We start from the raw sequence: 17103 nt of genomic DNA, 5'->3' as shown, positions 1-17103 counted from the left end.
AATTGTTTTCCCCCTTTCTTTCTCCATCCTTGTGGGAAATTCCTTATGTCATTTTTTTTTCTGTGTCAGGAGCAACCGGAGTTGCTTCTGGAGTGAGAGAATTGGCCGTCTGCAAGGACGTTGCCCAGGGGACGCCCGGATGTTTTGATGTTTTTACCATCCTTGTGGGAGGTTTCTCTCATGTCCCCGCATGGAGCTGGAGCTGATAGAGGAAGGTCATCCGCGCTCTCCCCGGGTGGGATTCGAACCTGGCAGCCTTCAGGTCAGCAACCCAACCTATCATGTCCTCGATAAGTGCACTCTACACCAAACCCTGACCTGAGATCTTCCCTTGCAGCATGAATTATTTAAGATATTATAAATGTATTTTATCTCTAAGGACTGAAAACAAAGCTTGATGGGGGCAAGCTAGCTTTAAGAAATCTCCTTTGGTTTCTACGAAGTGTATGCTTTTAGTCTGCTGTTTTCTATGTTTGTTCATGTACCTGTGATGACTACACCATTCCATTGCTTTTGCAGCTCACCCTTATGTTGGCCAGACACTCAATTTAGCAGGCTTCTTAAATACTACCAACAGAACTTAAAAACAAGAGGCAAGCTGGAAGTTGGGCCTCAAGCGCTCTGCTGTTTTGCTGTGGGACCCCAGCATGATGTTCATAAGATCTGCATTGGAGAAGATCTAATGTTGACTCTTCAGCTGAAAGAGTGACTTTTGAAACTGATCTAGTGGGGGACAGATCAGAATCTTTGTATCAGAAGGAGGAGATCAGGAAGCAAGCGTGTAAAGTTGGAGTTCAAGAGAAAAGTCACTGCAAAACAGCAAGTCAGCTACTACCATGGCCAAAGTTCAGGCAAAGAACAACAACACTTCCATGGAGGTGTACAAGGAAGAACCTCCAGGCACCAGGCGAAGGATAGAGCGCTTCGATATCCCTTTGGAAGATCTCAGAAGCCGATTCGAATCACCTCCAGCTGGTGGCAAGAAGGTAAGATAAACTAGGCAATGGCTACTAGATTCAGAAACATTTCCAACTCATCCACTTTGGCTAGGGAAGTGTCTTTCCCCAATTTCCACCTCCATACACATACTGTAGGAATACCATCACAAAGTCTCAACCTTAGCTCTCCTTTCACCAGCAATTGAACTCTATATTTTGTTATTTAAACAAGCATTTGGCAATTAATTTGTTTTGTTGAAGCATTTTCTAATTGATGTATGTGTGCTGCATTTTAATCTTTATAATCATGTATTACAAATTATTTTAAGCTGTTTAAACTATACATGTTTCAACAGGATCGATGATTTAATTATTTTTCTAACTTTACATCATCAGGGTTTTAGCTGCATTTTATTTTAACCTTGCTGAAAGCTGCTTTGGGCCCCATGTTCGAATAAAATGAAATTGAAACAAAATAAATAGCCAGGTTCTTATACAGCAAAATCAAATAAAATAGAGAGGGGAAAATAACCATAGGAAGTTTTCTACAGTGTTTGTAGCAAGTCCATCATGCATATTGCCTTCCAGAATTATCCTAAAAATGTTATTTCTCCAATGTTTCCACCCACATCTAGAGAAATTGTTTCCATACACCCTTTTCTGGGAGAGATGTCTTCCTTAGTCAGGCTTCCTACTGCAGATGTGATTTTTTTTTTCAGCACAAGGTATGAAAGCCATGTCAGACTTGTTCACACTTCAGTGGTGGGAGGACCAAAGACAATAGGATTAGACTTTGTGACCCTAAAGTTCTCCTTGAAGTAAACTCCTGAAGAATCATACAAAGCCTGGAAAGCCACCAAGTAATGATGCCATGGGGAAGGGGACATAGGCATCTGGGGGACTTCACATAACCTTATTAATTTTCCCACAACTACCATAAAGAGGTCTATCACAGCACACCTCAAGAGTTCTCCTTCACTTTGGTTGGATTAAGGGAGGGAGGGCTGTTATTAAGGAGATACAAATGTAATGTCACTTCAGGATTAGTGATGAGTCTGACCTCAAGGTGAACACAGCATCCTGACCATACCCTGTCCTTCTGCAACCATAGGATGACTACAGCTGTTTTTCTCCTGGGCACTGATATTATTATTCTAGCCATTGCAGTGCTTAATGTTACACTGGCAAAACCGTGGGGCTTACACAAGCCCATTCATCCAATACATTTATGTATTCATTAAAACCTATTTTGGGATCTGATGGTCCAATATAATTTAATAATAATCCTACACTCATCTGAAATATGAGCTCAACCATAATTTTTTCTGTTCCTATCAACAACAGTGATCTTTTGGGGTTTCATATCAGTGAGAATGTGAATCCATTTAGTTCAGACTTTAAAGTAGCTATACAGTGTGCATGAATTCCTTACACTATGGTGTTATGGGAACTACTAGCCACTCATAATTGACAAAATATTGAGGTCGCTAGACAAACCTGGCTAAAGCATGAACCATATGAAGAGGTGTCTTTGTGGACAATGGTCCTAGAGAATGTAGTCATCTAAACTTTGTGTCTAATCTGTCCAAGTAAAAGGACTGGAATCTAAAGCATTGAATCTATCTAAGGTTGTTTTTTTTCCCCGTGTCAGGAGCAACTTGAGTTGCTTCTGGAGTGAGAGAATTGGCCGTCTGCAAGGACGTTACCCAGGGGACACCCAGATGCTTTGATGTTTTTACCATCCTTGTGGGAGGCTTTTCTCGTGTCCCCGCATGGAGCTGGAGCTGATAGAGATAGCACATCCGCTCTCTCCCCGGGTGGGATTCGAACCTGGCAGCTTTCAGATCAGCAACCCAACCTTCAAGTCACAAGGCTTTAGTCCACTACGCCATTGGGGGCTCCTACATAACACAAGTTAAGGTAGTGCTACTACATAACACAAGAAAATAATATCATCAGAAATCTATTGAATAGCTCTTTGTAATGGCAGTGTAAACTCCTGACACTACTGTGCTAAGAAAAGTTTTATCAGGAACTATACAGCAACTAACATTGTTAACTTGGCAATTTTATTTATGGACTAGAACAGAATTTTCTTTTAAGTAGCTCCTTTGATAGTCACAAGTCCCATAGCGCGTTGCGATAATAAGCTTAGATACCATCAGCGCAGGGGACTCTGTGGTGAACACAGCAGCTGTTCTGCATTCCACAATAGTTCATGTGCTGTTTAGTTCTTCGGAGACTGTTTTATGGATGGAAGGAACAGGGGCTATTTTAAGAGCATTTTTATTCTCCACGGTGTTCCATGAGTTCTATTAATTCCCACCTGGACAGTCAGAGATAGAGAAAGAAAAAGTTAGGGTGAAAGAAAAATGTTTAAGTGAAAAATAAAGTTCTTGAAGACTGCTAGGCCTGAAATTCAGAACTCAGAGACAAAACAGCATTTGGTGTAAATTTTTTAAAAATTCTTCTTCTGTTCCTTACTTTAAGACATATCAGTGACCTGTAATGATAACCAAAATTGATTTTTTATCATTAGTGACTATATCTTTGACGTTATAGTTCTCATAACTGTGAGCTGCATATTTGAACAGGGAAATATAACAGAAATAAAAACTCTAAACAGATAAACACACACACAAACACCACAAATATGAAATGATTACAATTAGTATTCATCCTGGTGTTCCAGCTCACAGAAGCAGTGTTATTTACCAGCGTCTGAGTTCAGGCTGGTAGCTGAATTTTGTTGTTGTTGTTGGGGGGTTTTTTTTGGTTGTTTTTTTTTTTTTGGTTTTTTTTGTGGATTGAGGTGGACATCTGCCCGACTTTACAGAGGATAGTCCACTCTTTGAGGGCTGTCCAGTCCAATTAATAGACGGAAAGATGGAGAGGTGAAATACCTTGAAGTTGTCCATCCACACTCAACATCTGAAACAGCAGACAGAATAAGGTGACCTGGGTGTGGACTATGAGGATACATAATCTTGTTGCCAGATGTGTTGTATATCTCTTTAAATTACAGATAATATATCTTAATCTGATCTGTGCATATATGCTGGTCTGTGCAATTTTTTTTCAAGTCAGTGTGCTCTATCTTCATCTCTTTTTGGTGATGCATTTATTTTTGTAACTGGCCACTCCATTTATCTTAGACATTAGGGATGTTAACATAATCTGTCAACACATTTTGTATAACAGAGTGGAATGACAATGGATGGGGCAGAAAATCAGCCTCTGTCTCAGCAACAGATGAGTTGAGAATTCTATTTTAATACTTTTGTAAAATTATTAAAATTCAAATGTAAGAGAAAGTGAAATGACAGACTGATCCATCCTATATCCACATATCAACCTTTGAATGTGGGAGAAAGGTCCACCCAATTTGACCCACCCCTAAACCCAGTAGTATTTCAAAGCCTACCCCATTTCCTTCATTATTCGAGGATAATCTGAAATGCTAGAAAAATAGGCTTTCATGGCATGAAGCATAATCTTTCTCTTGTCCTTCCTTTATGAGGACAGGGTTTATACAGAGACACATGGGGGGCCTATTTCAGGTTTACAAAAGCATGGGCAGAGCTTGAGAAAGTTTTCAAAACCTTAAAAAATTGCATTACTTTCCCCAGAATCTGGCATTCACCCCTCCAGGTTGGCCCTAGGACAGGTGGTCAGTGTAGATGCAGCCCCGGTTTTCACTTGAACTTCAAACGGAGCTGTCCACAGTGCTGGGCATTTAAGTCGATAGAATCATAGAGTTGGAGGAGACCTCGTGGGTCATCCAATCCAACCTGCTGCCAAGAAGCAGGAAAATCGCATTCAAAGTCCAAAATGGAAATAAAATATGGGCTACATCTGCACTGTAGAATTATTACAGTTCAATACTATTTTAATGACCATGGCTGAATATTATAGAGTCATAAGAGTCGTTTTGTGAGGCACCAACACTCTTTGGCAGAGATGGCTAAAGACCTTTTAAAACTACAACCTTCTTGATTCTATGGCATTGAACCATGATAGTTAAAGAATTAATTTCAAACTAGATTAATTCTACAGTATAGGTGGTGATGGTGGTAGTGATGATGATGATGATGATGATAGATGTGTTTCTGTTGTAAAGCATGAAGGTTGACAATGTTACAGGAAAACAGTAGCTATTGCAGCTTTACCCCCAGTTCTGTATGAGGAATGAGAAAAGCTTTATAGAATGAAGTATGGAAACATTTGGCCAGCCTTTTAAATGTCTCATTTGTCATCTTGTGATTAATATCATGCACTTTTGGATGGCTTAATAGCATTGTTTGCTATGCTGACCATTATCTCTCCCATTCCCTTCCAAGTATCTAATGTAAAAATGGGTTTGTGAAAGCTTCCATATAATACTTTATTTTCATGCGAGAAGGAGAGAAGAAGGAATTTACACACACACGCACACACATGCCATAAATTGATGGCAGGGTTCTTAACTGAAAATATTTGCATAGCCTTTAAAACCTTTGGTGGCAGCTGCAATCTCATCTCATTTAGGCATGTCACATTGATATACAATAATTTGGAATGTAGTGTCAGCCACCAGACAAAGACGTAAAGGCTGTATTGACTTGCTTTCAGTTGAGAAAGCTGCTGTCAGTCGGCGCATTGGCTTTCAGCAACATAACGAGGCAAGCTCCAGGCAAATCAAACTTCCCCTTGACAACACACAACACATACATGGTTTTCTTCCCGACTCGGCATTCATGTTGTGGGATGAGGATTTTAAGGGAAAGGAAATTTTTCCTTTACAATAGAAGCTGTTTGTTTATATTAAAATGAGGGCCAATGTGCTAAATTGCTTCCCCCTTTTCTATATAATAATTATATTTTCATAATCCTTGCATAAACGTTGTTGCAGTTAATCTGCTACTCACAACTGGGCCTGCTAAATATTGAGAAAAGTTCTGCAAAATACACTGCATGCCATATTATGGCAGGTGCTTTGACTTTCAGAAACATCTTCATTGAAGGAAGGAGCTACAGGAGACAGAGGGAGACCATACAAAAGAAGATAAGCCTTTCGAAAGCAAAGCAAAAGCAGTGTTAGTTCTCCTGGCTCTTGCCAGTGTAGATTAAAGGTAAAGGTAAAGGTTTCCCCTGACGTTAAATCTAGTCATGTCCGACTCTGGGGGTTGGTGCTCATCTCCATTTCTAAGCCAGAGCCGGCATTGTCCGTAGACACCTCCAAGGTCATGTGGCTGTCATGACTGCATGGAACGCCGTTACCTTCCCACCAGAGCAGTACCTATTGATCTACTCACATTTGCATGTTTTCGAACTGCTAGGTTGGCAAAAGCTGGAGCTAACAGTGGGCGCTCACTCCGCTCCCTGGATTTGAACTTAGGACCTTTCGGTGTGCAAGTTCAGCAGCTCAGCGCTTTAACACACTGAGCCACCGGAGTGTAGATTAGGGGTACACAAAAGTTTTAAAGAGAGGGCCAATTCACAGTCCCTCAGACTGTTGGGGGGCTGGACTAAAGTTTGAAAAAAATGAGCAAATTTCTATGGCACACTGAACATATCTTATTTGTAGTGGAAACATTTTTTAAAAGAACACTATAATATTTAAAATGAAGAACAATTGTAACTAACATATCATTACCAACATTACAATGGGAAGTGTGGGCCTCTTTTTGGCTGGTGAGATTGTTAAAGTAATTAGGATTTGTACTGTTGTGTGCCTTCAAGTCGTTTCAGATTTAGGGCACCCTGAAATCTAAAGTTTAGAGCAGGGGCCGGGTAAGTTTATTTGTATCCCGCCTCCATCTCCCCCGAAGGGGACTCGGGGCAGCTTACAGCAAAATCAAAATACAAACAATGATAAAATATAAAACATCAGGACAAAAACAAAAACCAATAAAAAATATACACAATAAGTTAAAAAACACAACGCAGAATTAAAACATCAGGTTAAAAGAGGGTTGCATCTGGCCCATGGGCCTTAGTTTGGGGACTCCTGGTGTAGATGGCTGTTACAAGTACAGTAGAGTCTCACTTATCCAACATAAACGGGCCGGCAGAACGTTGGATAAGCAAATATATTGGATAATAAAGAGGGATTAAGGAAAAGCCTATTAAACATCAAATTAGGTTATGATTTTACAAATTAAGCACCCAAACATCATGTTGTACAACAAATTTGACAGAAAAAGTAGTTCAATACGAAATAATGCTATGTAGTAATTACTGTATTTACGAATTTAGCGCCAAAATATCACGATTTATTGAAAACATCGACTACAAAAATGCATTGGATAATCCAGAATGTTGGATAAGCGAGTGTTGGATAAGTGAGACTCTACTGTATTTCAAAATGGTTCTGTTATGGATGAGTCTCTGAGTAGTAGTAACAACAGGGAGTTGGAGGTTAGGCAGGCAAAAAGGTCTACTCGGGAGCAAGACTCTATTGAAGAGCAATGGCAGAAGAGAATGTGGCAAATATTACTGAACCCACTGAGGAAGGGTTTGATGTGGATGATGGGTTTGGCAATGAAGCAGTTTCTATGAGAAGTGATGGGAATGACACTGATGGGACTGGGGATGAGATGGATTGGACAAAAGTAGCAGAAGTGAGAGAAGTGTGCAAGGAGCCTACAAGTAGTGACACATTCAGAGGGTTTGTTGGGGATGGAACTTGGAGGGAGGATGATCTGTCTGCTGTTTGGGAAGATGTAAGTAGATGCAGGAGAAGGGCTACTTAGCAGACAAGGCAAAGAGAAGCTCAGGCAGCACAACTGGCAGCTGGGCGTGGGGTGTTGTCTGATTCTAGTTTGGAGGAGAATTCAGGAGCAGCTGAGGGTGGGGCGTTGTCTGATTGCAGCTCAGAGGAAGGTTTGTAATATAAGGTGGGTTGGTTGCAATGGGGACTTTGCGACTAGCAAAGTGTATGCTTAGTTGCCTGCTATGCTTGGTCATGATTTCGGTGAGTCCTGGGATTCCTGAACTTCATAGATCCTTTTGGGATGTTGCTACTGTTTTGGCTGGGACCTTGGATCACCTCTGGACATCATTTTTGCTCACTGGCTCTGACTTTCGACTGGATGTTTGGCACTGTTGCTGTATTCTGTTTGCTGTGGATGACTTCTGGACTCACTTGACTACGACCTTGTTACATCCTAGAACGGGTTTGCTGAAACGACAGTGAGTGTTTTTCCTTGCTGTGTATTTTGGTTAGTGGGTTGGGATTTCTTTGGATTCTGGGACTCTTTGTTTTGCCTCCATTTGGACCGGTTGGCTGTGTTTTGTTTTTGGAATACTATTTTGCTGCTGTTAGGCATTTTTAATTCTTTTGAGCTGTACCTACAATAAACTGTTGCTACTTTACACTTGGGACTGATTTCGTGGCATCTGTACCTTGACAGGTTCCAACGACCAGGCATATATGAGAAATTTAGTATCTTTTAATTATTTCTTATTTATTTATTTACCTTATTTATATCCCGCCTTTCTCTACACCAAGGGGGACTCAAGGCAGCTTACAAATGGCACTTATCCAGTGCCTAGACATAAAACATACATATAAAATTGAATTGCAATTAATACAGTAGAGTCTCACTTATCCAAGATTCACTTATCCAACGTTCTGGATTATCCAATGCATTTTTGTAGTCAATGTTTTCAATACGTCATGATATTTTGGTGCTAAATTCTTAAATACAGTAATTACTACATAGCATTAATGCATATTGAACTGCTTTTTCTGTCAAATTTGTTGTCTAACATGATGTTTTGGTGCTTAATTTGTAAAATCATAACTGAATTTGATGTTTAATAGGCTTTTCCTTAATCCCTCCTTATTATCCAACATATTCGCTTATCCAACATTCTGCCAGCCCGTTTATGTTGGATAAGTGAGACTCTACTGTACATACAAAATGGCATAAACTAAAATACATTGAAATGTTAAAACACGTCATCCAAAAGCGAAGTCTAAGGCCATTCTATAGTCAATTGCACAATTTCTGTTGAGATTGTTGCACTGGTCCTAAAGCCAGGTTTGTATTTTTCTTTTAAAGGCTAGCAGGGAGGGGGCTGATCTGATATTGCTAGGGAGGGAGTTCCAGATAGATGTAACTGATCAGCATATTTCCTAATTGAATGTAGAAATGGATACAATCTGAATTTTGTTTATTTCTGGACTTGGGTGAATTCTGCCAAAGGGCAGAAAACACCATGCCTTTGTTTATGAAATGCACACATTTGGCAAATGTGCAAAATCAAACAGCTCCATTTATTTTTAAAATTAGAGATGGGGTAAGTTACATTAGATATCTTCACCATGTATCATCATTTACTAAGAGCCAGTATCGTGTAAGGATTTGATTGTTGATTCAAATCCTGTTCAGTGATGGAAGCCTACTGGATGATAATCCACAAATCACGTCTCTCTTGGCCTCGGAAAAAGGCAACGGGAGCCCTCTTTGAACAAATTTTGCCAAGGAAAAGTTGCCATAAGTTGATATGGGCTGCCATGAGCTGGAAAAAACTGGAAGACACACCATAATAACAAAGTTACTTGTGTAGAAGATGTTAGGAATTCTAATCCAAACAGATAATTTTTCCAAGCTCCACCTAAAATACACACAAAAGACTTTCATCAATGTGGGTGCATGTTCATGAATCAATCATTTGTATACCTATAACAAAGACGCAAAGAAAAATATGTACAGATCTTCTTCATAAATACAAACATGCACACACACTCACACTAAGGATTTCATTTCACAAAGTTGCCATTCTGTGGCAATCATGTGATCACCAATATCGGCTTACATAATGGCATGAACAGCCCTGTTATTTATTTATTTATGTATTTATTTACAGTATTTATATTCCGCCCTTCTCACCCCGAAGGGGACTCAGGGCAGATCACATTGCACATATAAGGCAAACATTCAATGCCATAACATAGAACAGAGACAGAGACAGACGGAGGCATGGGCTGGTCTCGAACTCATGACCTCTTGGTCAGAGTGATTTGTTGCAGCTGGCTGCTAACCAGCCTGCGCAACAGCCTGACCTGTTATCACGGTTCTCTCCATTCGCTCATAGCTACAATTCACTGATCTTTGGTTCTGCCGTCACACTTTCTCACATCCTTGTAACTGTGCCTTCCTGCCCTTCTGATGTTCCATAGTATTATTGTTACTGTTACTGACATCTTTGTAGTATGGTTATCTTTTAAAAAAGCAAAATTAAAAAATACACCGCTCAGGAATAGAGAAAGGAAGGAGGATTAGTGGGCAATGAGCCATGCTGACACAGAAGCATACTAGTCCTATTGCACAAAATAGGAACCTTGTGGGATGGGCAGCTATTGATGGGCTTTTTTTTAATAGCAGGGGATCGGTTAATTGTAGGAAAGAGGCAGACCAACAGCAGGATGCTCATGGTGTCATGTGATAAAGTTCACATGTACACAAACTATTGACATGTGATCTCTTTAAAATAAATATGGGCAAGTTGAGTATCTTTTATCCAGAATGCTTGTGTTTTGGATGTTGGATTCCCCCCTCCTCCAGATTTTGGAATATTTGTATTTGCATATATAAAAAGGTAAAGGTTTCCCCTGACGTTAAGTCCAGTCATGTCTGACTCTGGGGGTTGGTGCTCATCTCCATTTCTAAGCCAAAGAGCCGGTGTTGTCCGTAGACACCTCCAAGGTCATGTGGTCGACATGACTGCATGGAGCACAGTTACCTTCCCGCCGGAGCAGTACCTATTGATCTACTCACATTGGCATGTTTTCTAACTGCTAGGTTGGCAGAAGCTGGAGCTAACAGCGGCCGCTCACTCAGCTCCCAGGATTTGAACCTAGGACCTTTTGGTCTGCAAGTTCAGCAGCTCAGTGCTTTAACACACTTTGCCACTGGGGCTCCATATTTGCATATATGTGCATAACGAAATGTCTTGGAGATAGGATCCAAGTCTAAACACAAAATTCATTTATTTTTCATATGCACTTCAAGGTAATACATATAGCCTGAAGTCAATTTTACACAATATTTTAAACATTTTGGGCATGAAACAAAGATATAAATTGAGCTATTAGAAAACAAAGGTGGCATTATTTCTGCCACTCATATGGACAATTTTGGATTATGAACTATTTCGGATTTAAGAATTCTGAAGAAGAGATGCTCAACCTTTATCTCCATAAGAAAAATAAATGAACAAGTCTATCCTTTTCAGTCATCCTGACCATTGCCTGAATTCCTTGCTGCCAGTTATCACATCTGTTTACATGAATGAGATTGGCTTGCTGCTCTTTTCTTATAACTAGCCATTTCAGACTCGGGAATCTTTTCCAACTCAAGTCAGTGTTAAGACCAAAATCCTGTTGGTACATTATAGTAATAGCTACACTTTTTTCCAAAGTTGTGCAGCAGTGGTGAGGAAAGGTGCAAAAATGGGCCATCTCTGAATTATTTATTTGTTCAATGCTTGACTGTCTTTATGGCTCCTGCCTCTATGGTATTTCACCTCCTAATGATACTGCATTCAGTAGTATAGTTACACCAATACAATTCTGACCACTGACTGCTATCCTAAACACTTATGTTCTCTGGTTCTGTGATTTCGAGACTTTGATCCTCCAGGTGTTTTGGACTTCAATTCCCAGATGTTGACTTTGCCAACAGTCAGGAATGCTGGGAGCTGAAGTCTAAAACACCTGGAAGACCAAAGTTTGGGAGCCACTTCTAGTGAGATAATATTTATCTAGTTAGGGGAGACCTATTTGGAAGTAAACATACATAGCACTGTATTGTACATTCCATTGTTGGCAATAAAGCTGGTTAGTCACGAGTAATTTAAGGTTCATTATTTTTATTGGAATTTGGTTTGCAGAATTAGAACTATTATTTCTTGGAGACGAAATGAATATTGTGCTAGTTTGAAACTTGGCAACAATTCAGCATTTTCATTATATTCTTTTGACCTTATGATTACTTTTTAAAAAGGTACTAAGTACCTTAATAAAAAGGCATGATGTACAGAGTTAGGCACTTTAAAATTCCTATTGATTTGAAGCAGAAAGAGATTTATGCCAATCCCTATCTCTCCCCCCTCCCCGCCCATTGAAGCCAATGAGACTTTTGAAGGGCAGAAAGCTGTAATTTTTCAAAGTTTTCAAGAATGTATGCCTAGGGCAGCCACAGAGGAACTTTTGCTAAGAAACTACAGTAGAGTCTCGCTTATCCAGCTTTCTGCATTATCCAATGCAGTTTGCCTTTTAGTAGTCAATGTTTTTGCAGTCAAATTTTTAATACATTGTGAAATTTTGGTGCTAATTCGTAAATACAGTAATTATTACATAACGTTATCATGTATTGAACTGCTTGTTCTGTTGTAAAACATGATATTTTGGTGCTTAATTTGTAAAATTATAATGCAATTTGACGTTTAATAAGGTTTTCCTTTATCCCTCCTTATTATCCAACATTTTCACTTATCCAACATTCTGCCAGCCTGTTTATGTTGGATAAGTGAGACACTACTGTAAATGGTGTTTTGAAGTAGCTAGTTTTCTCCAGCAAAAAACAAACAAACAAACTTTCAAACATCTAGATCAGGGATGTCAAACTCAAACAAAGGACTGTCAAATTCATGGTCAGAGAATCCATGGATACAGAAGGTCAACTAAATATAAGGCTTTCATGAGATGTGTTGTGTTCCCATACATTTCATAGTTACAATTAATTATATGTCAGTATCTGTTATAAGAGATCGGTTTAACCTCTGGTTTGTGAGCAAAACTGAATTACTGTGTTTCAGAATGATGTATATCTAACATTAGCTGCTTCGAAACCTCCAATTAAAACTGGTGAAAATTACTGGAGGCCAGTCCAATGCAGGCACCTATCAGTTAAAGATCTAGGAAGAAGAGTCAGAAAAAGAATGAAGAATTGAAAGTGTCATTGGTCCCTGGTCCTTTCTTCCAGCTCCTTTGATATTTGAAACTCCTTTTTTGCATACACAGCGAGTAGGAAAAAATGGCAACAGAAGTAAGTGAAAGCAGAGCAAGCAAGTAGGGGCTATTGCATGCCCTCTGACTTCCTGCCAGCCAGACAAGACACTGATCCTCAATGCTTTGAAGAAGGCAGCATAGATCTCTCACTAACAAGCAATGGGTCAAGGAGGCAATCTGAGTTGGGAAGAGAGGAGAGGATGTTGGGCATTTTCCTTTAAATGGACCTTTCCTTTAAGTACTTGCTTCTCGCTTCTTCCTTTTGTCCTTCATTTTCTGTTCCAAATCTTTAAATGAATTAAGGATATTACCTTATTTCTATAGCCCCTCAATCCTTAGCATGCTTATGCAGAAGCATGTGCTAAAAGGTGTAGGTTTAACCCAATGGACTAATGTATTTCATAACATTATGGCATATGTAGACTGCTGTGACCACTTCATCACAACAGTGCGGTTTATGATTGCAACTCACAAACATCATAATGCATACATTCACTTTTAAAATGCCACATGGCTTTTTGTTTTATAATCAATGAGACAATAATATTCTACAGTTCAGTGCACAGCTGCAAGCGCCAGACGCTGAAGCCTGTACTTCTCTCGATGTTGGATCATGGCCATGTGTTTAGGAGATGTGAATATAGACACTGTTGAGCATTGCTTTTGGCTTATATCAACTCTTCAATAAGCATTCCCCAACACAAATTTTTATTTCTGTTCCAAGGGATTTAAAACACTCAAAACACATTCAATCTCCATCAGCTTTTCTCTTTTTCTCAGTGAGTTACCAGGTACATTAAGATGCATTATGGCCAACAAGGCACTGACCAGTTTGAGGCAATAAATTCATTTAGCTTATGTCATCAAATAAACTGTAGAAAATGCTTCATTCATTTTCAATAATGCGAAGCAGTTTAAAACAAATGTGCTCTGCAAAATGCAATTTGCAAGAGGTTCTGTGGAGACTAGGCAGTTTAAAGGATGTGAAATCCTTTCACACTATGGGCTTGTTAGATATTCAGAATCTCTTAATAAAAGACAAAAGAATTGCTCTTGCTATAGACTTAAATGCAATTATACATACCGAATTTGTCTACTAATTTTCTCTTTCCAAAATTTATTTTATTTCCTGCTCTTTACTTTTCAGAGGAAGATTTGTTCCTGAAAATAAAATTAAGTCAGACTTGCTCACATGGATATTTATTTATTTTATATTCGGCCTTTTTCTCAAAATGGGACCCAAGGGGGCATATTTTCAGCAGTGTGAAAATACATTCTACTTCAGTTAGACTTCAGTGAGAATAATAGAATCACAGAGTTGGAAGGGATCACATGGGTCATCTAGTCCAACCCCCTGCCATGCAGGAAAAGCACAAAGTAGCCCTGACAGATGGCCATCCAGCCTCTGTTTACAAGCTTCCAAGGAAGGAGCCTCCACCGCACTCTGAGGCAGAGAGTTCCATGGCTGAACAGCTCTTACATTCAGGAAGTTCTGGTGGAATCTCCTTTCCTGTAATTTGAACCAATTGCTTTGAGTCCTAGGACCTTATTACATTGGGATATAATCTGTTTATATCAGTATGCATCCCATATTTTTTTTAGGACTGGAATGCATACTGTATTGAGATGGGATGCATACTTCATCACACCCGATTATTACAATTCTTATGATTTGAGTCTGACTTTGACTCATCACACCACAGAATGCTGGCCCCTTCCAATCCACCCCCTACATCACTCGACCTTTTAAAAAATATCGTTACTGATGGGATACATATATATTATCCTATCACACACAAAAAAAAGCACTTCAGCAAAGGAAGAATCCATATTATTATTACTATTTTAAAAAATAGAATTCAATCTGCAAATAATCCTCTTCTGCGACGCTTTGCAGATGGATGCCAATGGAATACTGACGGGATGGGGCAAACGTCATGTGATGGGATCCATTCAAAATCATTCTCAGTCTCAGAAACGGATTATTTCCTAATGTGATAAAGTCCCTAGTTTCCAGGTCAGCAGAAAACAAGCCTGCTCCCTCTTCCTTAGGACATCCTTTCACATGCAGTAGAGTCTCACTTATTCAACCTCCGCTTATTCAACGTTCTGTATTATCCAACTTAGTTTGCCTTTTAGTAGTCATATGTTTTTGTAGTCAATGTGTTCAATACATTACGATGTTTTGGTGCTAAATTCATAAATACAGTAATTATTACAGAACTTTACCGTGTATTGAACAGCTTTTTTCTGTCAATTTGTTGTAAAGCATGATGTTTGGTTGCTTGATTTGTAAAACCATAATGTAAATTGATGTTTAATAGGCTTTTCCTTAATCCCTCCTTATTATCCAACATTTTCACTTATCTAACGTTCTGTTGGCACATTTATGTTGGATAAGTGAGACTCTACTGTATTGATACATGGCTATCATGTCTCCCCTCAGCCTTCTTAAGACACTCCTCATCGGGAATGGTTTTCAGATCTTTTATAATTTTAGTAGCCCTCCTCTGGACACCCTCCACCTTGTTAATATCCCCTTTGAACTGTGGTGCCCAGAATTGGACACAGTATTCCAGGTGCGGTCAAACCAAAGCAGAATACAAGGGCACCATGACTTCTCTTGATCTAGATACTATACTCCTTTTAATCCAAAATCCCAATTGCTTTTTTAGTTGCTGCATCATATTGTTGGCTCATATTCAACTTGTTGTTCATGACGTCTATCTTTCACACTTACTGGGGGAAATGGAGGGCAGGAAGGAGAGGCTGGCAGTACTTCTGTCCATCTGGCCTTCTTGAGCCCGAGGAGGTTGGATTGCTGTGGGAACAGTTGGGATCCTGGATGGTGATCCCAGGTATTAGTCTCCACAGGCCCCAAATACCTCCAAAGGTTCAGCTCCTCAGAGAAGGTCTGGATCTTTTGAGGTCTTTTTTTAAAACCTAGATTAAACCTGGATTAAACCTGGAAAATCAGCCTGAAAACACCTCTGGCTAATCTGTTTGCCAGACTGCATTTTATGTCTATGTAGATGGAGCAAAGGAGCCCCGGTGGTGAAGTGTGTTAAAGCACTCAGCTGCTGAACTTGCAGACCAAAAGGTCGCAGGTTCAAATCCCGGGAGCAGAGTGAGCGCCCGCTGTTAGCTCCAGCTTCTGCCAACCTAGCAGTTCGACATCATGCCAATGTGAGTAGATCAATAGGTACCACTCTGGCAGGAAAATAACAGCCTGGGCTGTGGCGCAGGCTGGTGAGCAGCCAGCCAGCTGCAATAAATTACTCTGACCAAGAGGTCATGAGTTCGAGGCCAGCTCGGAGCCTATGTCTGTCTTGTCTTTGTTCTATGTTAAAGGCATTGAATGTTTGCCTTATATGTGTAATGTGGTCCGCCCTGAGTCCCCTTCGAAGTGAGAAGGGCGGAATATAAATACTGTAAATAAATAAATAACGGCGTTCCATGCAGTCATGCCAGCCACATGACCTTGGAGGTGTTTACGGACAACGCCGGCTCTTCGGCTTAGAAATGGAGATGAGCACCAACCCCCAGAGTCAGACATGACTGGACTTAACGTCAGGGGAAACCTTTACCTAACCTTAAATGGAGCAAAAGGTGTTGTGGTTGGGGGGACAATTTAATAGGTCTTCATGAATAGAGAACAGCTTTTAATTCAGCTGAGCACAACACACCAAGCTTTGGCACTTGCAGGGGATGGAGCCAGAAATTATTTAACTAACTGAGGTACTGTATGTCTCTATGCCAGGGCCATAGCCAGAAAAAAATGGGGGGGGGGGGGGTGAAACTTTTTTTTTAGCGAATCATGAAGAGTAGTTCCATAATGCAAAATAATTTAGAAATCAGGCTCCATTGCTAAACGTCAGTGGACAGTCCTAGGGATTTGGTTAACCAGTTAAAATTCATGAGTAAACAATTTTTTTTAAAAAAAAAACCTGAAAAATATTTTTGGGGGGTGAACCCCACTTAACCCACCCCCCTTGGCTACAGCCCTGAGAGATTGGAGGAGATTGGAGGTTGGAGATTGGAGGTGCCATGGAACATTTTCCTATGTTTTCTAGTGGTACAATAGTAACAATAACAGTGAGGTGCAAGTAACAACTATTGGTTACTTTCTGGGTTCTGGCAAAAATAACTTGGTGAATGTTCAGA

The 17103-nt window shown here is 39.9% G+C and overlaps 1 protein-coding gene across 3 annotated transcripts in view; it reads left to right on the top strand.

Moving 5' to 3' along the window:
* The first annotated feature begins 697 nt into the window (after nucleotides 1-697).
* Nucleotides 698-17103, top strand: part of xirp2 (xin actin binding repeat containing 2) — a 206037-nt gene continuing 189631 nt past the window's right edge. Inside the window, exon 1 of one of the 3 annotated variants that reach the window (XM_062964979.1) lies at nucleotides 698-986. In XM_062964979.1, the coding sequence (XP_062821049.1) occupies nucleotides 837-986 (150 nt within the window). In that variant the 5' untranslated portion in view covers nucleotides 698-836. Of the gene's footprint in view, nucleotides 987-7321; nucleotides 8112-17103 lie in introns of those variants that run through there. The other 2 variants (XM_003223669.4, XM_008115138.3) reach the window with 2 other exon arrangements.

The sequence above is a fragment of the Anolis carolinensis genome, chromosome 1, assembly GCF_035594765.1.
Source record: "Anolis carolinensis isolate JA03-04 chromosome 1, rAnoCar3.1.pri, whole genome shotgun sequence".
Taxonomy (NCBI): domain Eukaryota; kingdom Metazoa; phylum Chordata; class Lepidosauria; order Squamata; family Dactyloidae; genus Anolis; species Anolis carolinensis.
Note: the sequence above shows the minus strand (reverse complement) of the source record. Positions and strands in the feature narration are given on the sequence as shown.